This window comes from Vigna umbellata, chromosome 5, assembly GCF_029865625.1.
Source record: "Vigna umbellata cultivar VRB3 chromosome 5, Vumbellata_1.0, whole genome shotgun sequence".
NCBI classification, from domain to species: Eukaryota; Viridiplantae; Streptophyta; class Magnoliopsida; order Fabales; family Fabaceae; genus Vigna; species Vigna umbellata.
The window spans coordinates 65,290,682-65,313,710 of NC_142169.1; the positions used below are offsets into that span (position 1 = coordinate 65,290,682).

The window sequence follows — 23,029 nt, forward strand, 5'->3', positions numbered from 1 at the left end:
ATCAATAATTGAATAATATAGTTACATGAAATAACATTTATTAATTAAAAAATTGGTGAATCAAATATTTTATTAGAATTTTATAAGGTTTAAAAAACAAATTTGCGAAATTTTAAGAATTAAAATTGAATCGAAGCCAATTTTGAAAAGTGAGGGTTAATAGAAATATGGGGTGCCAATAGTAATCCTTTATTTATATGAAAGAAGGCCCAATGTTAAACCTAGTTCATTGACGGAACCCAATATTGACCTCTCTGATAAATGGGTTTACGTATTTTTAAAAGCTTTCACTTCATATACTCCACAATTATTTTGTGCACCCTTTTAATTCTGAAACAAGTTTTTTGAAATAAGATTTTTGGAATTTTTTTCTGAAATGCATATAATATACTCTGAAGAATTTTTCTGAAACAAACTTTATAAAATATGCCAAATGAATTATGAAAAGAGTTTTTTGAAATGAACTTTTTTTTTCGTATTTTTTTTTCTGTCTTTGCAGCAGTGGTAGTAATGAAAGTAGTGGTAGGAACGGTGGTATGGTATAGTAATAAAGGATATTTTAGTCTTTTCGGACACGCAGTTAGTAATTGTGGGGTTAAGGAAGTAATTCCCATCTTCAAAACAAAAACTAGGCCCCACCATATAATTGCGAAGAAGAAGCTCGGAGTCGAAGACAGGAGAGTAAGAATGGGCTCGGTGGCAGCGACGGTGGCGTCAATGTTGTTCTCTGGTGGCTGCCGGAGCCTCGCGGTGCCTGCAGCGGGGCGCTCCCTTAGTATCTCACGGACAGCACTTAGAAATCACCGCAACAAGAACGCGCCGACATGGTGCTGTCGGAGTTCACACAACAGTTACAATGCACTCGCCACTGAATCTGAATTCTCAAAAACCGACTCCGAAAGCTTAACTGCTTCTACATCTTCCGATAGGTACCTGAACATTCTCAAGAGTTCGCGTCGAGTCTCCAATAGTTAGTTCCTTTCCACTATCTTCACGTTTTGCTTGATGCTGAACTTGCTTCTGTTTAAGTTTCCCGAAGTATGATCGATTGCTTCCATGTCCGTTGCAAAAAACTCCACCGAGAGTTGAACACTTGGTCGTGTCCGAAGGAGGACCAGTTTTAGAACATATTTGCAAGGCTCTGGAACTTCCTCCTTTGTAAGCGTGTTTTCTATGCCTCTGCATGTCGTAAGATATTATTTTCTCATATTTTCTTCACGCAAGTAATATTAAATGCTATGCTTCATTTTGTAAAGGTACGTTAAGGATCTGATTCAATTTGGAGCTGTATACTACGCTCTTGTTTGTCCACAGCCTCCTCCCAGTGCTACTGAAGAACAAATTAGGGTATTCAAAGAGGTAACGGAACCTTCGGTATTGTGCCAAAGAGCTTCTATCAAAGGCAAAACTGTGCGAGAGGCACAGAAAACTTTCCGTATAACTCACGCGGATCAATTTGTTGAGCCTGGAACGTATTTGCGAGTCCATGTGCACCCCAAACGCTTTCCTAGGTACACTCAGAGCGTTTGTTGGAATGAATTTATATTTTAGATTATTTTGGGAAGATGTTATTTGACATTTTAAAGCCTTTTTTAGGTGTTATGAGATTGACTGGAGATCAAGGATCATAGCTGTGGCGGAATCCTATGTAGTTTTGGATAAACCTGCTGGTACATCAGTATGTAATCAATTCCACATTACAAAATCAAAGTTTATTAGTTCTCGTATATGTGCACAGCACAATGTTTCTGTAATTATTTATGCTTGATGGTGCCGGATCCTGTAGTGAGTCAAAATTGATATTTAGATCAGGCTAGATGATTATCGACTGGTTTTTGTACTCATTGTCTGTGCCAGTCCTCAGCTTTCACTGTTTGTTCTAACTTTTTGGTTTTACAGATGTCTCAGATTCAGCATACTACAATCGTAATTCCATTGCGTCTAACATTAAGATTGGCCAGATAGTTGAATCTGTTGGTGGTAGGACACAGTTGGTATTGGAATTTAGGAGGCTGAAATTTAGAAAATAGGTTTTCAAATGTGATTTAAGGTTTAAGGGATGGTTAGTAGAAAAGAACAAAGGTAAAAATATACTAAGCCGAGATTGGTTTAACGTGTCAGATCCGCATCTGCAATTAATTTATGTCCAAATTGTGCCAATGATGTACCAGAAGCAACTATACCATGCTTTAAAATTGACGTGCCTTAGGGCCTTCTAACACCCAACCAAACACAGTAAGTTGGAGTTCTCTTTATATTGCCAAGGGAAGATTAGATTTCGAGTCTTGAAACCTGAGAATGTATAGTTTTAGGTTTGCAAGTGATTCATTGGAAGAGACTAAGAAGAAGTCGGATAGTTTCTATGTGGTTGTGATCCTGCATGTCACGAACCCAGATTTTGATCCTGCTCTAAATGAAATATTGACGGATCAAGAAGTTCCATCAAAGTCTAACAACACGACTGTTTTGTGTTCCCATCCTTACCAGCAGAAATCTTCATGATTCGGTTGAATCATCTGTCATGGTATCTACTTATACATGGGGATACTGTGGTAATTGAGGAAGACGAAGGAGTCATGGATGTTCTCCATGCTCTTATTGTAAAGGAATGTGCTATACTCAAAAGAGCTACTTCCCTTTACACAACTTCCCTTTATTGTGATATGTTTACACGATTAAATAATTAATTTCTTAGGATTTTTCCATAATTTATTTTTTCAAATCTTGGTTAGGTAGGTGGCACCACTGACAACATTGAAGAAAGTTGTGCAACCTTTGCTACTCGTGCCTTGGGATTGACAGCCCCTTTGATGACTACTCATCAAATTGATAATTGCACTGAAGGCTGGTACTGCATTTATGTTAAAAGCAATTTGAGCTCTTTGTCATTCTGACTGTCATAGATTGTAATGGAATGTCATTACGTGCAGTGTGGTGTTGGCTAGGACTAAAGAGTATTGCTCTGTCTTTCATGGTAAAATCAGGGTATGTCTATGATCCCATTTCATATCTTATGCCAGAATATCCTTCTTCTACTTGAATGGGCACACTCTTATAAGCCATGAGCTATCTAAACTTGTGAGACAGGGTTACAGCACGATATGGTTACTTTTTAATCAATCGAAAGTAAAAATTGATTGTAATTGAAATTTCATTGTTTGTATGTTACTGAGTACTTGTGCAATCAATATTTTTCAGGTGAAAAAGGTGAAGAAGCTCTATCTGGCTCTTGCATCTTCTCCTATGCCAACGGGAATCATTACCCACTACATGCGTCCTATTAACATGGCTCCTAGACTTATTTCTGAAGGTAAACACATGAGTTTGAGGGATTAGCAATAGAAGTAGCTAATCGTGCTTTCATTGACTATCTTTAGCAGCATGCATGCCTCATCATGGTATTGGTGGCTCATAAGCTTAATTTTAGACATTAGATTTGGCTGTTGAGAATAATATATTCGTTTCAAACTATTTGATGGAAATTGAGATGTCATTTACCCCTCAACCAAATACTTTGGTTAGGTGCATTACCTTAGATGGAAATTAGTTCCTTAATGAACACACGTGATTGTCTGATATTTGACCGAGTATAATTTGAATTGTTTAGCCTTGCCTAGTGTAATGCAGCAGCATGATGTGTTATTATTTGACTGAGTAATTTTAATGGACAAGACAGTTCTATCAAATATGTGTGAGCTTTGTAACTAGGGTTAAAAGTTTCAAAAAAGGGTCTTGTATTGTGGATTCAACCCATTGTGTTGATTTGAATGCAGATTTTATCAAGGGATGGCATATGTGTCAACTTGAGATCCAGGAATGCAGAAAGGTTCCCTGGCCAACTCCTGCTATACAGGACAAATACCGTGTTGAAGATTGTGGGTGGCCTTATCAAGATTTTGCCTACGAATGCAAAATCAACCTTCTTACTGGTCGTACACATCAGGTCTGTTTAGTGTTCATTTTATGTATTGTTTGCATTTTTAGTGAAGGGTCCTGTTTTAATACGTATGTGTTGGCAGATTATAACAAATAATAGTTGATCAATTAAAAAACTTAATGAAGATATAGTTGAATGATATTTCTAATCCTCAAGTAAACTGATAAGCAGTTCGTGGTCTACTTCATTCTACATATTTTTTTCTTGATCACTGCCATTGTTAGTTAAATGTATATACTGCTGTTGCCATTAGTGGGTCTAAATATCAGAATACACTTTTTCCAAGGAGGATTTTAATTTGAAAATATGTTCCCTCTTTATTTTGGTGGTTATATCTCCCAAAATCTGGTATCAACCACTTAAATGTTGCGTTCTTTTTATACATTTGGCAGTTTTCGAAAACAGATTATTTGGATAAACATCTCTATAAGTAATTTTAAGAGAGGAAAATAAAAAAAATGGAATAAGTTCTTTCCATAATCTAAAATTAGTTCATGTATGAGTTAATTTTTAAATTATAGGAGATACTTATTTATTTATTTTTCTTTTTTTTTAGTGTTTATTAAGAAACTTATCAGAATGGGGCCTAATTAGAGAATCTTGGAATTTCTTTTATTTGATCATCTTTAAAGAGAAAGAAGCTATGTTTTGTACATGAATAGTAACTAAAATTTAAATGCAGATTCGAGCTCAATTTGCTGCGTGTAGAGCACCAGTAATTGGTGATTCTATGTATATGCCAGCTGCAATTGCGGATATGAGTAATCCTGGACTTAACCCATTTGGAAAATACAAGAGAGATTTCAGTAGTGAGAGTGAGAAAGAAACGGCTGTTGTAAATTGGATTGCACAACATGGAAAAGAGCCAGGTGTTGCAATTGGCCTTCAAGCATGTCAAATTTCATGGGATGATAACGAACACTTCTACGAATCTGGTTCACCTTGGTGGAGGTGTTAAAATGCTTGAAATGTGTGCTAGTGTTGAGGATAGGAATTCACCTTTATAGTTATGTTTTCATAATGCCTCAGTTTTATGTGAGTATACTATCATTCATTCTGATTGGAAGACTTTGAGATTTTCAGGTTTGAAAAGGGAAACCCAAATAAATGCAAAAGAGGAGGACTTCATGCAGGGTTTTAAAATGTGCATGCTGTCATTGTAGCACATTTTCTAGCAGAGTAAAGTCTGAACAGGTAAGCTAGAGGATAAGACATTCACTGATAAAGGAGTATCTTTTGAGAAGATAATTTAGCTTTATATATTTTACTATGAGATTGAAGAACTGAGATAATGACACAACTCATTAGTAACATGTGATTAGGCCGTTAATGTCTTAAGCTCACATCAACCACAAAATTGTTTGTATTGTATTTTGCCAATCTCTGTATCGTGCTGGGCCAGGATGACTATCAATTGCTTTTACTAACGTGCTAATGATTTTAAAGTTCTTTCTCTTCAACTATTTTAATCAACATCGTCAATATTTTAACAGAAATTTAATTTTGCATAGGTAACATGTAATGCTTGTCAATTGTTCATCAATTATTTTAAGGTTCAACTAGTTCATATGATTACAGGGATTTCTAAGAGTATGTCTAGCTGTTACTCGTTCTGAAACATCACCTATCACTTTGTCCATGGGCGGTCCTTTATTGTTTTTCACTCCTAGGCAGTGACCTATGTTTCATTTGACTTGTATTTTCAGTCCTTTCTCTTTGTTCAATGTCGTTGAGATCATCAACATTCTTGTACTGTAAACTATGCATTTTTACTAGTTGGTGCATAAGTTAAGAATATAGTTTCATATAATTTTGCTTCAACTTTCTCAAGATTATTATTGTCATAATTCAAAACAAAACATTTGCATTCAAAGGTGTGGGAATGAGACGTGTTAATCTTTCTTCCCCGGTAAACCTCATAGGTGGTTTCATTAAACTAGGTCCGGTGAGGATCTTAATCATGACATAGTGGTATTTACTGCAGCAATCACAAACTATATACTTAATTTTCATTTAATGTTGTTCTAACTAACTCTTTTTAGAACCTACATTTCCTTTGCATTTTTCCATTTGGTTGACAACTGTTGAAAATTTATGATTAATTTTCAAAGTCATTTTGCGAGTCTGCGTGTGATCACTTCCTATTGACGCTCTTTTTTGCTTGGTTTTGAAAAATTCCTACATTCGTAAATGCTCAAGGGATTCTGAGAGTCCATGTGAACTTTGTAGTCATCAATAATGCATAATTAAAATTTCTGCAATGTTACTGATTTGAGAAGACGAGTTATCTTATTATTATGAACGAGCAATATGTTCTACAAGGAAACGAAAAGCAATAGGGGAAAAAAGAAAATGCACACCTGAGATTATACAACACTGCAGAGAGAATCGGAAGATAAAGTACTGACGAGTTTATTAGGAGGAATTGAAGTAATTGAAATTTTCTATAAATGGATAGATCAAAGTTGTATATGAAACCACTTGATCGTTATTTGATATGATATGCAGACAACTTTTTAATTACTGGGCACAACACATACAAAGACAAAAGTGCATGAACTAGTTTGTTAAAAGAAAGGTAAGTAAATATAAAAGATAGAAAAGGATGCAACGAAGTGGAAATATATATTTACATAAACAGGTATTTCTTAAATTAAGACAAGTTCTCATTTTATAATTATTTCTAAATTCTAATATCTTTTATAACATTATATCCTTACAGAAGAATACAAATGAAGTCAAATTCTTATCAAGAAAAAATTAATAATATCTATAAAATAAATAATAGTCATTTTAGTGAAACCCAAAAATATACCATTTTTAAAAATTTTTGTGTAACATTCATAATGTTGACCCTATCACCATCATCATTTTCTTCTAAATTTCAATCATCCATATATATTTAATAAAATATGACTTTGAATCGACCTATATACAAATAATAAATCCAAATTGTTTGTTATAGATCACAAATGACACTTACAAAAAGATTGGGCCCCAAAAGTCTAAAGAAAACTACAACAATAAGTACACACTTAAACTTTTCCACCCCATTAATTTCTTGTCTCGCCTATATTTGACAAAGTCCATTCCAAAATAGGTGAATGAGCGGGACGTGACTAAAAAATTAAAGAGGTATTGTACTGGACAATATATCACAATAAAAAGAAAAAAAAAGCAAAAGAATTACGAGTAGACTTTCATCCATATGTGAGCATCTTCTGCTTCCGTTTCAGTGGCCCATTAATAATACCACGAAGGAAAAGAACTGCTTTTATTCTTCCATGACAGAAAACCATATACCATTCCATTGATTCTTTGTCACTCTTGAGTGTGTAGAGGCTTGGCGCCAGGGCCGAAGCCATGAAGAGCAATGAAGGTTTTGTACCAAGAAGCAGACATTCTTGGAGTTCTTTCCAGAGTGTCATAGTCCACACGATGAAGTCCAAACCTTATTTCGGATCCATCAGTCCACTCAAAGTTGTCAAGCAAAGACCACAAAAAGTACCCTCTCACATCTACTCCTTTCCTGTTAATGCAACAAACAATTTCTTAACCAACAAGGGTTATCATGCATGTTTTCTTTCTAATTACTTATTTCATAATATTTGATCAACAAAAAAAAAATGTGCAAGTTTGGTTTGTATAACTTTCGAACAAAGATGGGTATGTCAACACCTTATTGCTGTTACCAAGGCATCCAAATAAGCACGTACGTAGTCTATTCTGTCCTCATCATTGATCATTTCCTCAATGGTGAGGTTGGGTTCTTCCTTCCACCCAACTCCTGCGCAAGACAATATATACAGTTCAAACCAAGGAAGGAATATAAACAGTTTTAATATTGTTAATCTCCATTTAACACAGCCAGCATGGTTTTATCTATTATTTCTAGTTGGAAATCTTTGTTTTGTTCATATTAATAAACTTGTAAGAATTAGCTTAACAAAATATGTGTAATAATGTTAGAAATGTTTTGTTTGTAGATTGGAGGGAAGAGTGATCGGTATTTGTACTCACCATTTTCAGTAACGAATATTGGTATCTTGAACCTCTCCCAAATGTAAGTCACAATCTTCTCCATTCCTTCTGGGTAAATGAACAACCAGTCAAGTGAAGTCTGCATGCATCAACTCATAACGATTAACATTATTTTCCAAACTGCAGGTGCACGGTCTTCGATCTAGAAAAGCTATAACACAGGGTTTCATATATACACACCGGTTTTCCAATGGTCCTGCCATTGACATGAGCCCATGTTAGAGCAGAACCTTCTGTCCTTGTAGACCCTAGTCCTGGTTCACACACTGAGTAGAGACAGTCCTTTACAAAGTAACTGGTATAGTGGTTTACTCCAATGAAATCTATTGAAGGTTTTATTCTTTTTAGGACTTCTGGAACTGGTGGGAGGTCGTCTCCTAATATTTCACGCATTTCTATCGGATAATCCCCTCGGATAGCTGGGTCCAAAAACCTGCATGTTTCACCAGCATAAACAATTTTGATGCATGCATTCATTCAATGACAAAATATAACAAAGGCATTTACCAATTCATATAAAATGCTTGAGCTCTCTCAAGAGCCATCTTGTCTTCTGTGGAGTTGCTGATGGGTTCAAACCACATGGTATGCGAGGCAAGTCCAATTTTCCCTCCCTGAATTTTCTGTCATTCAAACCTTGCGCGTAAGATTGCTGATATTTGGACACTCTTAATTCACACTATCTATTCCTCTCCCTCTGTCTTTTATAAGTTACCTTAGTGTTCCAGATCGCAGATGAACTAGAAATATGATTAACTATCAATAAATACAAATTTCCACTGCATAAATTAATACCTGATATTTGGTTCTGTAGAGCTCAACGATAGAGCCATGGGCTAAGAGAAAGTTATGGCCTACAATGAAAGGTTCCTTCTCTGAGTTCCCACCAACGCTGCAATTCCCAAATGAACCAGAGCAACGACCAGGTGGCCATATCCCGATTCTATAGCCACGAATAAATGCAACGTTTGGTTCATTAAATGTGATCCAGTATTTCACTCTGTCACCGAAGTTCTTGAAGCATACGTCTGCATAATACGTGAAATCCTTCCTACAGAAATCAACGTATATTTGTGAGCATACTCTTTCATTATACTTTTATTATGTGTTCATATCAGAACTACTTACGCAATCTCAGGACTTAGCCAACCGTCATATCTATCCACAGCTTCTTGAGGAATATCATAGTGTGATATTGTCACAAAAGGTTCTATTCCTAAAACAAAACAAGAAAATGAAGAGAGTTAGAGATAGAAAAAGTACAGAATAATAATAATGATATCAAAAGAATGAAACCTCTGGAGAGAAGTAGATTAATTAGCCTGTTATAGTAATCAATGCCAGCCTGATTCACCTTGCCGAATCTACCCTCTGGATCAAATTTACAATGCAGCGGTTAGAGATATAAAAAAGTAAATGCATTTGTTAAATAATGTTTTCAGCTTTTGGTGAAAATTAATCATTATATTTATAATTTTTTTTCAAATAAGTTAATCAGTTAAATATTTGTATGTTCTACTGATAATAAAACTAATGCATTATTCATTGTTTGAGAAGGTTATTTTAATGTGTGGGTGTGGGGATGAAATTGTAGAATTAAAATTTAAAAATAAAAATTAAACATTTAAGAATTTAAAATAAAAAGTGTAATTAATTTGTTAATTAAAAGAAAACTTACTGGGCAGAATTCTGGTCCATGATAATGACATGCGATAACTGTTCACTCCAATGTGTTCCATAAGATCCACATCTTCCTGTTTTTCAAGTGATATATCCATCCAATAGTAAGTTGGATTGAATCAATAGAACTACGACCAGTAAAAAAAATATATTTTCCAAAATGATATTTCAAATATGTCTAAAAATGTTTATAAATATATATTTTTGAAAATGTCTAAACGACCATTTTCTACTTTTTTTTTTTTTTTTATTTCAAAGAAGCTCGTCATTTTCAAACGCTTTATTTATATTTAGTTAGACTAATGTGAAGTTGTGTCGATTGGTTATTATTGTTACCACGAAATTCATGATCTCATCCTATAACTTGCGGGAACCCTCACCAACTAACCAACGAACAGAATAATATTAAATATATACATACTTAATTAAATTAAGATTTTTAATATATAGAATTAATTAATGAAAAGTATTTAACTAAATAAATTGAAAGAATTACTATTTTTACATGCTAAATTATTCAGTTATTTTTTATAATTATATTTTGGTTATTATATATATATATATTAAATATTTCTAATAATTTTTAGTTAATTTTCAATTTAATTAAAAAAAAGTAGGTCAATAAATTCCGTCACTATGCACCACACTACCGGCTTAATGTGAAAAGACAAGACGTTAATGCAGGATGGCCCATATAGGTACACACATTCAATGTAGCGTGAACATCCGAAACTTCCTATTTTCGAATTTTAATATCCACGTACTTTTCTTTTTTCTTGGTCTGAAATTATTATATATTCAATTTTTAAAACAAATTAAACTAATTAATACTCTCACTTTATTAAAACATCAGATTTATTTATTTGTTTTTATCTTTAAATTAATTATTTTTACATATTAATAAAAAAATATTCATTATAAAAAATTATTAATAAGTTCATAAATATATTTTTTTACTAAAAAATAGCAAGTAATATCTTTAACTATTATATTTAAATACTAAATTTTATATTATATACCCTTTATTCTTACTAGAGAGTGACATACGTCATACTCAAAATAAATACAGAAAACATAATAAACTAGTCCGCTTTTTTAGATTATTAATTAACATCTTATGAAATATAACCAATTTTGATTCTAAAAAGTATTCTTACAAAAAATATATATACATATACACACACTAATTTTAAATTATTTTAATTTTGTTATTTATTAATAAATAATTTTACTTAAGAATATAGATTTGGATTTTAAATCTAATTTCAGTCGAAGTACTTAAATTTAGATCATGTTTAAACTAAATTTTGGATAAAAAATTTTAAAATTCCAATTCATATTCTATCCATATTTTTCACTAAAAGGATATCATTTACTACAATTAAGAAATCATATGTATGTAGTGAAATATTCAAATCAAATAACAATCATAACAGCTAATTTCACATAAAATATGTATTAAATATTAAAAATTAATTTTTTAAATTTGAATAATTTAACTGAATTTTAAATAAATTTGAAATTCAGTTGAATTATTGAAATTGAAATTTAAAAAATTATAAATAAATTAAAAATGTCTAGATTTAGATTGGCTTTGAATTAGATTTTGGAAATTCGCAGTGACCCATATCTATGTGTCCTTGCAAGTGACAAGCAAAGACATTGAGGCAGTGTATAAATATGAAGTGCCCATCACATAAACTCATTTATGCATTCACCACATTGTTGACTTTTTGTGCCATTTTTAATCTCATCCACATCTTCTTGAATTTAAATTTTAATATCCACGTACCTCTTTTTTTCTTGGTCGGAAAATTTATTGTAGTTTCGATATTTTAAAATAAATTTAATTAATCAATACTCTCATTTTATTAAAAAAATAGATTTTTATATTTTAAGTTTTAATAAAGACAATATTCTATTATGAAAAAAAACATGTCTATTTTCTATTTTTAATTTAACTTCTGAAAAACCTCGACACCACAGAAGACAAGTGTTTTAAGAAGAGATATTTTGGAGACAGAAGCAACATTTCCCACATCTGTGTGATGTGTCTCATTTATTGAATATACAACTTTTCCCACCACATGTTAGGTTCATGACAAAAACTATCTTATCCTCCTCTTTTATATTTATTGTCGCACATCTTCATGCCATCTTATCCTAGATCTCAACTTCCAAACTTCTATTCTTTTTACAAAATTATTTATAGACACTAAAACAAAATGCTTTAATAATCTATATAGGAATAATAGTAAATTTGATGGATTTATAGATTATATAATATAATAAGAAGAGAGAAATAGAAAGAAAAAATAAATATAACATTGATTTTCATTTTAATAAATAGGCATTAAACGTTAAATTTGACATTATTTTGGAGTTTGCCGGAACCATCATGTCAATACAACTATTAAATTCATTAAAAAGCGTTAGACATTGAGCAACATCAAGTGATTGACTTTATTTTTAAGTTATGAACAACAAAATATTATCACACCAACGTATATTTCTCTTATGAAATAAAAGAAATAATAGATGTTGGCATCTTATCTTTAATAAAAAATACATATGAATTTAAAAAATCTTATATTTCAACTTACTTAAGTATGGTTTAGATTGAAATGGATCTAACAATAAAAGAAATTATTTGTCCTCTATATTTATTTTACATACTAGAAGATCCACATCGACTATAAATAAAACTAAATTATAATATATAAATGAAATATAAATCTCATATTTTAATTTTATGAATTGAGTTAGACTTAAAATTCACTTTCTAAAAAAAATTAGTCAAAAATGAAAAATAAAATGTAAATAAAATAACACTCACTAAAAGAAATTAAAATTAAAAAAAAATATCGGCTGCTCCCCAGTGCGTGGTTTGTTATTGTTTAATAATTATTTAGTTTGATGGTATGATACAGTGCCAACAAAAGTTGTTGGATTGACTTGAAATAATTTGTTTAAAGGGAAACTTCATTGAAAAAGACTCCTATTTAAACAGCTTCTACATGTTAAGACTCACAATTATATAATTTTTTATTTCTATTTTTTGACAATAATTTAAACTAAAACTGCTCATTTATAAAAAAAAGATCTAAATAATTTAAATTGAGAAAGTGACGAAAGATTCTCTGTTAATATATATTATTTTTTTAGTGATGATAGATTAAGAACCACTCAAATTTACAAAACTTTTCTTATTAAATATGTATTTAATATTTTAGCGAAAATTGAGTGGTTAGAATAATTATTTCCATTTGTTTTACATATTTAGTGGTGAAAGGTTGTAGAGATATTTTGTGTACAACAGAAGAGCATGTGAAGGTTTGTTATGTAGTTGTTCTAAAAGAAGTGAAAGGGAGATGGATTGAAGGGACGGTGGATATGTTTATTTAAATTAAAAATAATAAAAAGTTAATTTTAGAGAAGTTGTCTTGTTGGAAGGTTTGAAACACATCTTTCAAATTATAATTGAGGACTGTGTTTTGTTTGATAAAGTGATAATTATTTGTGTCCATAAGTTTCCCTATAGAGACAGAAATAGAAGATGATACCTTATAGCGATGATAATGGTCATCGGCAACGTCACCATTACTTCCATCCGTCACAGTTCCTGAAATGTAAAACCATTCATACCATTGGATTTTTTCTAAATAAACAATAAGTGTTTTAGAAAATATGGAGTAATAAGAATGTGAACCTGGTTTGTGAGTGAAAACATCCCAATTATTTAGCCCCTTTCCGTCAGCCAAGTAAGCTCCTTCAATCTGCAAAAACGGTTCGTTTTGTTTGGCAAAATCATTCGGTGGAGAAAAGAAGAAGAAAAGGAAGAGAAATATATATATATATATATATAGTGACAGTATTTTACAGAGAAAGAACCTGATATGAGGAAGATGCAGTTCCGAAAAGAAAGTTGGGCGGAAATGGAGATGAATTTGAATCCTCTTTGAGGGAGAGAGAATGAGAAGCAGCAGAAGATAGGAAGAGAATGGAGAGTGCGAAGAGTGGTAGAAGTGGAGGTTCCATTGTTTTCTGTGTTTGAGGAAATGTGGAGGAACAAATATTTATATGCAAACGACCTATCATCAACCATTAGAGAGAACAGCACAGTGCCTTCGCATGTTGATGAGGCCCATATCGAGGGACATGGATAGTGACAGGGACTATTTTGTCCTTTCGTCTCCCGCTTTGATTTTATTATTCTAAATATTCATTTTCCACCTCAAAACTAGTGCCTTGGTTGGATAATAAGTTTGTTAATATTTTCGTGTATATTAATTTTTTTTTTAAAATTATCTGTTTATATATAATATAGAGACATTGATATTTTTTCTTTTTATATTTGATACGTTATCGGCCAACTCGTTTATTTTTTGGAAAATATTTTATGAAAGAGACCCGTTTAAATTTTTTGAATTAAAATAACCAATAAAAAAATACTATAAATTATTTAATATGATGATAAATTAGAAATTTAGCATATTCTTTTTAATTTGTAGGATATATACAACCAGAATTTTTTTTTTAGCAAAATACCAAATTTAATCAAATGTACGAGTTATACTTGCTAAAACTCTTAGTTAATGTTTTATTTCTCGAATATAAGTTGTTTTAATTTTTAACTTTTTTTTTTCTTTTAATTTTAGTTTCTATGTATTAGAAAGTGGGTTTAAAGCCTAACTCAACCCCACAAAACCGGCTTGTAAGGTGAGGTTTACCTCACTTATATATATATATATATATATATATATATATATATATATATATATATATATATATATATTATATTTTGGCCTTATCTCTAGTCGATGTGAGACTTCCAACACACCCCCTTCACGCAGAGGTATAGACATCTCGTGCGTGATAGTAGAAATTGGGTGGTCCGATAACGGCCCGATAGTGGGTGGAATAGAAGAATAGAATGTCCACTTAGAACTCGCTAGGATAGGCTCTAACCTGGCTCTGATACCATATTAGAAAGTGGGTTTAAAGCCTAACTCAACCCTACAAAACCGGCTTCTAATGTGAGGTTTACCTCACTTATATTTATATATATATATATATATATATATATATATATTATATTTTGGCCTTATCTCTAGTCGATGTGGGACTTCCAACACTATGATTGATTATGTTATTTTAATGTCATGATAACATCTTCACATGAGATGTTGGCAAAATTGTCAATGTCAACCATGATGTTATTGTTAAAACTGTCTTTTGTCAACATATATTACCAATTATTAAAATTAGAAATGATAATTTACTAACTATTGAAATATATATATATATATATATATATATATATATATATATATATATATATATATATATGTAACTTGTTTTATTGCATTTGATAGTTTTATATTTTTTATGAAATTTGTCAATTTTCATTATCTATGTTGAACTTAAATAAGAAAAAGCTTGTTTCTGAAATTTGGTTAATCTCTAAACAAAAAACCCTTGGCAAGGAAAAAATACCTTCAAAACACAGTCTTGTTTGTTTATCGTTATTTTGTTAAGGTTGAGAGAATTTACTGTTGTATTGTTATAATCATGCTGGGTGAGACCACACTTGTGCAACATAAGCACCATACAAAATTTTAAAATATATCATCAAGATTATCGTCAACATTTCTTTCTCGTCATTTTTTTTTCTCATTTTTTTACCAAGGCGGTTGAACAAAGATACTATCTCAGTGTAATTTTATTTAATGTATAACTTAATTTACAAGAATAATCAACGAAATATTTAAACTTAATTTTTTAGGCATGTGAAGTGTTAGGAAAATGGGTTAAGAATAGAAAATGAGTTTTATAGATGATAAAGTTATAAATTAAAGTTCTTTAAATGAGATTTAATTTATGAAAAGAAACATTTATCTCAGTATAATTTTTTTTAATTAAATTTCTTCATATTTTTTAGATTTTAATTTTTTATTTATTTTGAAGACTCAATTATATCATATAACTTATAGGGTCAAGAGTTACCATACTACTCAATAAGTTTTGTTAATAAAGTAATTTTTTTTTCTTTTCTTGATTCAATTTTCGTTTTGTTTGTATATACTCTATTAAGGGATAAATGATTGCATGTGTCTTTGAGTAGTTATATATGTGTTTTTGAATAATTATAAGTGTTTTTTCTACTCTTTTGTAGTTATAAGGGTACAATATAATCATTAATCTGAGTATTGTATGTGTAGTTAGAGTTGTTTGACTATTTGTGTGAAGTTTCTAAGTAAGGACTTTCCTTTAAGGTAAGGAAAACTGATTATCATAACCTTTGCATGTTGATTTGTATTGTCTGAATAGATGAATTTAATCTGTGTTGTGATTTTTAAATTCCTAAGCTAATTGATTTTGTTTTGGATAGAATAATATGTTTGATTGAGTTTTTTTATAGTGGGATTGATTTAACTGTGTTAAAATAATCCAATATACCATTTTGAAGGTCCTTTTTGAACTAAATAATGAATCTTCCACTAAAGAGAAGCTAAAATGACTTAGGTTTGAAGATTAGGTGACTTAATTTAGTTGAATCAGGGTTGTTTGCTGATACAACACCGAGTAATAGCATAAGACCATTGGGTATATTATTTGTAAAACGCAAGTCAGAAAGCTTTAAAGGTCCAATGCATCGAGCATCACTTTTGGACTGTTGGGTGCTCCCAATAGTCAGTGGCTCCAGTGGTACAACACGTTGGGCGTCAGTTTGGGAAAGTTGGGCAATGAACACTAATGAATTTAGCATTGGACGTCAGGTGTAGGGTGCTGGGTGCCATCCTATTTTAGGTTTTGGATATGTAGTCTTAGTAAAATTTTGATTTCCAATTCGTAACTATTGTTTCAAATTAAAATTTTGACAATTGATCTTAGACATATGAATCTTTACTTTGATCGTTGGGATCTTTGATTAGATATTTGTGGTTAGAGAAATTATTTTCTTCGTTTTGAGCTAATCGTTGAAAATATTGTATTTGAATATCATGTTAATAAAATAAAAAATAAATGATAAATTATTAACACATAAATTGAAATAAATAATAATGTGATTGATTTTCATGAGATGAGTTTAGATTGAGGTAACATACATATGTAATATTTAAATTAAGTTTAAGTAATGATTGAAAATTTAAATGTATTGTATCAACTATATATTATGAAAATGTGCTAAGAATTTTGTTATGTTGATTTTATGGATTAAGGATACCGTAGAGGTTTCCAACGAAGAAATACTACATTGATCTTTTTTAGGTTGTGTATCAGGAAAATTTACTCTCGTAGATGAATTTGTTCAGTTATGAAAGTTAAAAAAAATTCTATTTTTGAGATTTTTTATGATTGATTAAACTTATAAATATAGAATTTTTGTCATGCTTTGAAAAAGAAGATGTGTAACTTTGATATATATATAACTATAACTCCTATATGAGGCAAGGGTAGGAGGTGATATGTACATTATTTATGAATCTACTTAATACATATGTATTCGGAAATAAAATTAGTGATGTATAAAGTAATGAATTGAATGTTAGAATTGTATGTTACTTTTATTAATTAAAACAATTGGAAATATGTTACTTATTTTAAATGAAGTTGAACTATTTTATTTACATTAGCCCACCTTTTTTATTGTTGGTATATAATTTAACCATTATATGATATACATGAATAAATGAAATTGTAAGAAATGATATTGGGCAACAATTAGACTATTAGAAAGATGCAATTTTAAGTTTTAATGTTTTAAATATATTTATAAATAATTAAAAATATTTCTATAGCATTTCAAATTATTATATTTTGGGAAACTTTCGTGTACATGTGTAGTTTTTTAACTGTTTGGAAAATTTTAAGGACATTATGTATATATTTTTTTATATTACTTTATATCCTAAATTATGGTACACATATTTAGTATTTTCTTTTATACTATAAGGTGTTATGGCGATCATTTTGATAGAAGATGAAAAAGAAAAGTTAAATCACACTATTTTCTAATATTATTTAAAAAAACAAATATATTCCGTCGCTGTCATGTTGAAAGTTCTAGAAGTATTTAAAAAAAGTTGGTGACTAAGAAAAAAAACGTGATGGTATATTGGAGAAAATGTTAACGACACGTGTTTTTTTTAATTTTTTAATTTTTTTAAAAGTATGCTTTTGTTGATATGATTTCAAAACTTAGATATAGAAATGTAACATGAAATCCACTAAAATTGATCATTTTCAACAAATTTCTAAGTTATAAAAAGCATTTTTGTACAAAATGCAACAAACATCCTCTCGGTATAATTGATTCCAAAAATTTGTTACTAAAATCCAAAATACAGCCTGTTATTGGGATTCTATTTTCTATTTATTTATTTATCTAATTTCGGACAACAGTTATTTATCTCTCCTATAACACAAATTTTGTAAAGAGCTTAATTTATCTAAATATATAAGTGATTTAAATAAAATAAAAAATAAATATTTTATTATGTGAGTTAAACACTCATAAATAAAAAAAATGTTAACTATTCTAACTTCATTTAAAAGAAATTATTATATTTTTTCCGTTTCCTCTCTATATTTTTAAGATAATTGTTCATCATTTCATATATCTGAGTTTATTTTAAAGATTTTAATAGAAATTAAAATATTTTTTCCCAGTGAGAAGTTGTTTTGGAATAATTTAGTTCAATTTTTTTTATAAGAAGATTGCATGATAGGATTAAGACTTTATATGTGAGATTTTTAAAATAAAGATGAATCTTTATGAGATAGTACATTTAGATTAGTGATTAAAATACTTTATGCACATGTATAAAATTAATAAAGTTTGGAACTTGAGCTTTGATAAGCAAGTTGTGAAGATAAGAAAGGTTACTAAGCAAGTTGTTCCAATGTTTATTGCTTTTTGTAGGAGTGTGCTCTATTATTTAAAATGTTGAGTTTTCGTATAAATCGTATATGTGATGGTGATTTTTAAGAGGTTTTGATTGATTATGTTTTTAGAGTATATTTAATATTTATAAATGTTATTAGTTAGTAATATATTATATGAACGAGATGTTGAATTTTAAAATTATAGACTATGAATAGGCTTTGAAATAATTTTTGTCAATGAAATTGGATTAAAGTGACATAACTTATTATATCTATAACTTTTTTAAATATTTATTCATTTTGATAAATTAAAAAAAATATTATTTATAATATCTCAATTTAATAGTATACAATTATTAAAAGAAATATTACCTATAAAAAGATAAATTTTCAATGAGAATACATCGTCTAAATAACTACTGGGTTATCATGAAAAAAAAAAAACTAAGTTCAATCATTGTTGACAGCTCATTCCAATTGCAGCTGCTTCGAAATATCTGCCAAACGACAATTACTTTGTTGTAGGGAATGGTTCAATAATTTCTCAAACAAAACATGTCTTAAATATGCCAAAAAAAATTATAGACTTATGAATAGTTTGATACGTCTAAACAAAAACTTAGTGGTAAAAAAGTAATTTTTCCCATAGTTACAGAGATATAGAAAATTTTATGTATTTCATTTTTATTATATTTTATTTGTCTTTTGCTATCGGTTAATCACTTTATGCACAAGTTCCGGTCTCATTCAAGACGATGTTGTCATTCATCTGCATCCTCATATATTACAAAAAGCCTTAAGATAAACACTTACATGTTGATGAAGATAAGTGAAATATATGGATGTTTGGATGCAATTGAACAATATATCTCATAAGTAAATGTTTCACTATTAGATAATGTGTTTTTATTGTAAGTAATATTTTTGTTTTTGAAAAATAAAAAATAGAATGTGGTCGTTAAATTTATTAAGATTTAGTATAAAATGATGATTAGGTATTGAAAAAAGTTGTGCAACCTTTGCGACTGGTGTCTTGGGTTTGACGGTCCTTTTGATAGCCACCCATCAAATTCCACTTAAGGCTGCTATTGCATTTATGTTACAAGTAATTACAGCTCCTTGTCATTTTCACTGTCATCGATTGTAACGGAATGCCATTACGTGCAGTGTGCTGTTGGCTAGGGCTAAAGAACATTCTTCTGTCTTTCATTGATCCCATTTCATTTCTTATGCCAGAACAATCTTACTAGCTTACGGGGGAAGGTTTGTATTTAATTACTAGACATTATCTTGAAGACTAAATATAAATAATAAATATAGTTGAAATAAACTCTAATCATAATTTTAATACATGAAATGGACTTTAAACCTAATTTAATCTCATAAAACTGATTTATAAAATGAAGTTTAACTCATTTATATATTATAAATTAATTTATCTTTAATTAATACAAGACTTCCAACACTTTTTAAATAACTTTTCCCGTGAGACATGAGCAATTTAATCTTCGTTGTGAGATGGTAAGAGAAGAAGCTAGATTGTGATAGTTCTGTGCGCTTTCGCCGACTATCTTTAGCAGCAGGCTGGACAAGCCAGGACCGGCTCATCATGATGCTATTGGTGCCTCAACCTTAACTTTAGACATTGGATTTGGCTGATACCGAATATTCAATTCCCTGAAAGGAAATAATGAAAAGCGAAATGATATACTGTTGAGAATAGTATATAATTTATTCGTTTTAAACTGTTTGATGCGAAGGGAGATGTCATTTTCTCTTCAACCAGATACTTTGGTTAGGTGCATTACCCTAAATGGAAATTAGTTCCTTAGTGAACATGTACGATTGTATGAATTTTATTTAGTATAATTTGAATGGTTTAGCCTAGCTTAGTGTACTGCAGCAGCATGATGTGTTGTTATTTGACTGAGTAATTAGAATGGACAGGGCATTTCTATGAAAGAAGTTATGTAACTTGGGTAGTTATATGGTGTAGGCATTTCTATCATGGATGTATTTTTCGATGAATGGACGGTGCATTTTAATCTGAAAATATCTTCCAGAATCTGGTATCAACCACTTAAATATGAAGGCGAACCTGCTTCTGGTTATTTAACATAGAAATCTAAGTGAGTTTCAATCTTGTGTAAATATAAAAAAATTGAACATTATATAAAAGTACTTGATCTATTTTATACACAGAAGCAGATGTTCGAAATGTGCTGATTTCTCCTTATGTGGGGGTAAGAGTGCAACATTTCCTAGAGGTTGTAGAGTGATGACAAGGAGATTTGCAGGTTTGAAAAGAGAAATCAAAATAAAAGGAAAAAAATGAGAACTTGATAGAGGGTTTTTAATTTTGCATGCTGTAATGTACTGGTGAGTGTCATAACACCTTTTTCTAGCAGAGTAAAGCGTGAACAAGTAAAGCAGAGGTTATGATATTCACGGACAACTTGTTATAAGATTTGATTAGGACGTGTTATTAATGCCTTAAGCTCGAGCCAACTTCAAAATTGTTTGTATTAATTGTATTTTGTCAATCTCTGTCTGGGCTAGGGCCATTATGACCATCAGTTGCTTGCACGAAACTGCTAGTGATTATGGAGTTATCTTCAAATTATTTTAATCAACATCATCAATATCTTAACAGATATTTAATTTTTCATAGGAGACGTCCAAGGGTCGTCAATTATTGTTCAGCAACGATTTTAGGTTTCACTATAGTTCACATGGTTACATGCATTTCTAAGACTATGTCTAGCAGTTACCAATTCTCCGACATCACCACCTATCACTCCTAAGGCAGACCTTATATTCCGTTCCTTCATTAAATGTTGATGCGACCATCACGATCATCTCCTTACAGGATAAGATCTATTCAAAAATAGTATATAACGTCACGCGTTCAACGTCGAACCACTCAATAGTCAATGTTAAATAACATTTTTATAAATAAATACAATTATTAAACGTCTTTTAGAATTGTAATTCGACATAAAAGGATATAAAACGTCGAATGTCCAGCGTCAAAATTAGTGAATTCAATAAAAATTTGAGCGGGAGATTGAAAATTCATTCACTTTATCTTAGCGCGCGAGACCCTCTTCTCTACTCAAACTTTTCTCGAACGAAGATTGACGACCATCACATGTAATATTTCTTTCATTTGATACAAATGCATGTTAATTTACTACTTTAGGTATGATTTTTGTTTGTTTTGACAAATTATTTTCGTGTTGTTGTTCTTCATAGGCACATTGTGCTTTCTCTCTCACGTGTGACAACACTTTATTCCGATGAACCAACGTTAGTTTTTGTTTTCGTTTTGAAGAACTTATTTGTTAAATTTGTTTCTTGTTATTTTTTGTTGAACTTGTTTGTTGTTATTGTTTGGGTGAACTTGTTTGTTGTTGTTGTTTGATTGAACTTGTTTGTTGTTTGATTGGACTTGTTTGTTGTTTGTTATTGTTGTTTGTTGTTGATACTATATTACACGTTCATAGTTCATGCTTTACAAAATACCAAAAATTGAAATTTGTTGTTTTTTTCATTTTCAGATCTCGTAGGTTGTAAAAAGATCACAATTAATTTAAAAAATAAAAAAAATTGATTACTGTTGTTTATTGATAAAATTTGACGTCAATTTAACGTCTCCCAATATGACGTCGTTCTCGAATTCGACGTGAAAGACCCAAAATATTTGACGTTGTACGCTATTTTTGTACTATTGATTATACCACATTTATAGTTTTTTCAATTTCATATAATTCTACATCAAATTTTCAAGATTAACATAGTAATGTTAATTCAAATTAGAATCAATAGTTTAATTATACCTATTAAAATATAGTTTGTTAATTCAAGAGTTGTTAATTTAACCATGGTCTATGGATCGATTCTAATTTATTTTTGAAAAAGTCTCCTATTAAAAGACACTAAATAAGAGAGCAAAAAAAAGGTTTACTTAAAATGGGTTAGAGTTGTTCGGAATCTAAGTGTGAGTTTAAGTCCTACATTGGGTAGAAATGAAAAAATAGAGCACTATATAAGGTTAAAGATCCATCAACCCATTGCCTTAAGGTTTTAGGTGGAGAATGGTGTTAATCTCTTATATGGTTGGACTCATATTTGATTGGTGTTTGTATCTCCTTAGTGGAACTCCTTCTCAATGGATCCAACAATGGTATTAGATATCGAGTCAATGATTCGTCTTGATGACTGGTTTAGGCAAGTACAGATCGAAATAAATAAACCCAAATCAAAAATCGGTTTGAGCATAAGTTTTATTTTCATACTAATTTTATACATCCAATAATTTATTTTAAAAAAATTAATGTTTTTCATCTTTAATAAAAAAGACATGTTTTATAGGATTTTTGTGAACATGTTGATCATCCGGAATGAGTTAAATTGATAGTTCTATTTAATTAAGTATTAATATTATTATATTATCATAAAGGGTTTTTAATTAGTTGTGTA

The 23,029-nt window shown here is 30.3% G+C and overlaps 2 protein-coding genes across 8 annotated transcripts; one reads left to right on the plus strand and one right to left on the minus strand.

Moving 5' to 3' along the window:
* Window positions 1-634: 634 nt before the first annotated feature.
* LOC124832679 (Pseudouridine synthase family protein) lies at window positions 635-5,758 on the plus strand. 7 transcript variants are annotated; one of them, XR_015779869.1, is made up of 11 exons: window positions 635-929; window positions 1,030-1,158; window positions 1,257-1,511; window positions 1,597-1,678; window positions 2,733-2,848; window positions 2,931-2,985; window positions 3,199-3,310; window positions 3,774-3,943; window positions 4,620-4,888; window positions 5,021-5,131; window positions 5,449-5,758. XR_015779869.1 is itself a non-coding variant. In XM_088091905.1 (10 exons), the coding sequence occupies exons 1-10, from the start codon at window positions 688-690 to the stop codon at window positions 5,076-5,078; spliced, it is 1,488 nt and encodes a 495-aa protein (XP_087948031.1). In that variant the 5' UTR covers window positions 635-687; the 3' UTR covers window positions 5,079-5,397. The 7 variants fall into 7 exon arrangements, 3 of the variants coding, with proteins under 3 accessions (XP_087948031.1, XP_087948032.1, XP_047162900.1); XR_015779868.1 differs by having other exon boundaries at window positions 5,516-5,758; XR_015779871.1 differs by having other exon boundaries at window positions 636-929; window positions 4,620-4,943; window positions 5,516-5,758.
* A 1,112-nt stretch (window positions 5,759-6,870) lies between these two features.
* LOC124832662 (beta-glucosidase 18-like) lies at window positions 6,871-13,733 on the minus strand. The gene is made up of 12 exons (XM_047306924.2): window positions 13,550-13,733; window positions 13,368-13,434; window positions 13,222-13,280; window positions 9,657-9,732; window positions 9,275-9,349; window positions 9,107-9,194; window positions 8,774-9,029; window positions 8,486-8,601; window positions 8,159-8,411; window positions 7,958-8,057; window positions 7,616-7,724; window positions 6,871-7,466 (listed from the first exon to the last, which is right to left on the minus strand). Exons 1-12 carry the CDS (start codon window positions 13,694-13,696, stop codon window positions 7,259-7,261), a joined length of 1,554 nt encoding a protein of 517 aa, XP_047162880.1. The 5' UTR covers window positions 13,697-13,733; the 3' UTR covers window positions 6,871-7,258.
* Window positions 13,734-23,029: the final 9,296 nt, after the last annotated feature.

Excerpts from the sequence above, each read along its gene's own strand:
- LOC124832679 (XM_088091905.1), top strand. The coding sequence starts at position 688 with ATGGGCTCGGTGGCAGCGACGGTGGCGTCAATGTTGTTCTCTGGTGGC. Across the intron at positions 1,679-2,732 it reads ATAAACCTGCTGGTACATCA|GTAGGTGGCACCACTGACAA; the intron begins GTATGTAATCAA and ends AATCTTGGTTAG. Across the intron at positions 2,986-3,198 it reads TCTTTCATGGTAAAATCAGG|GTGAAAAAGGTGAAGAAGCT; the intron begins GTATGTCTATGA and ends AATATTTTTCAG.
- LOC124832662 (XM_047306924.2), bottom strand. The coding sequence starts at position 13,696 with ATGGAACCTCCACTTCTACCACTCTTCGCACTCTCCATTCTCTTCCTA. Across the intron at positions 9,195-9,274 it reads TAATCTACTTCTCTCCAGAG|GAATAGAACCTTTTGTGACA; the intron begins GTTTCATTCTTT and ends GTTTTGTTTTAG. Across the intron at positions 8,602-8,773 it reads TCTACAGAACCAAATATCAG|AAAATTCAGGGAGGGAAAAT; the intron begins GTATTAATTTAT and ends TTTGAATGACAG.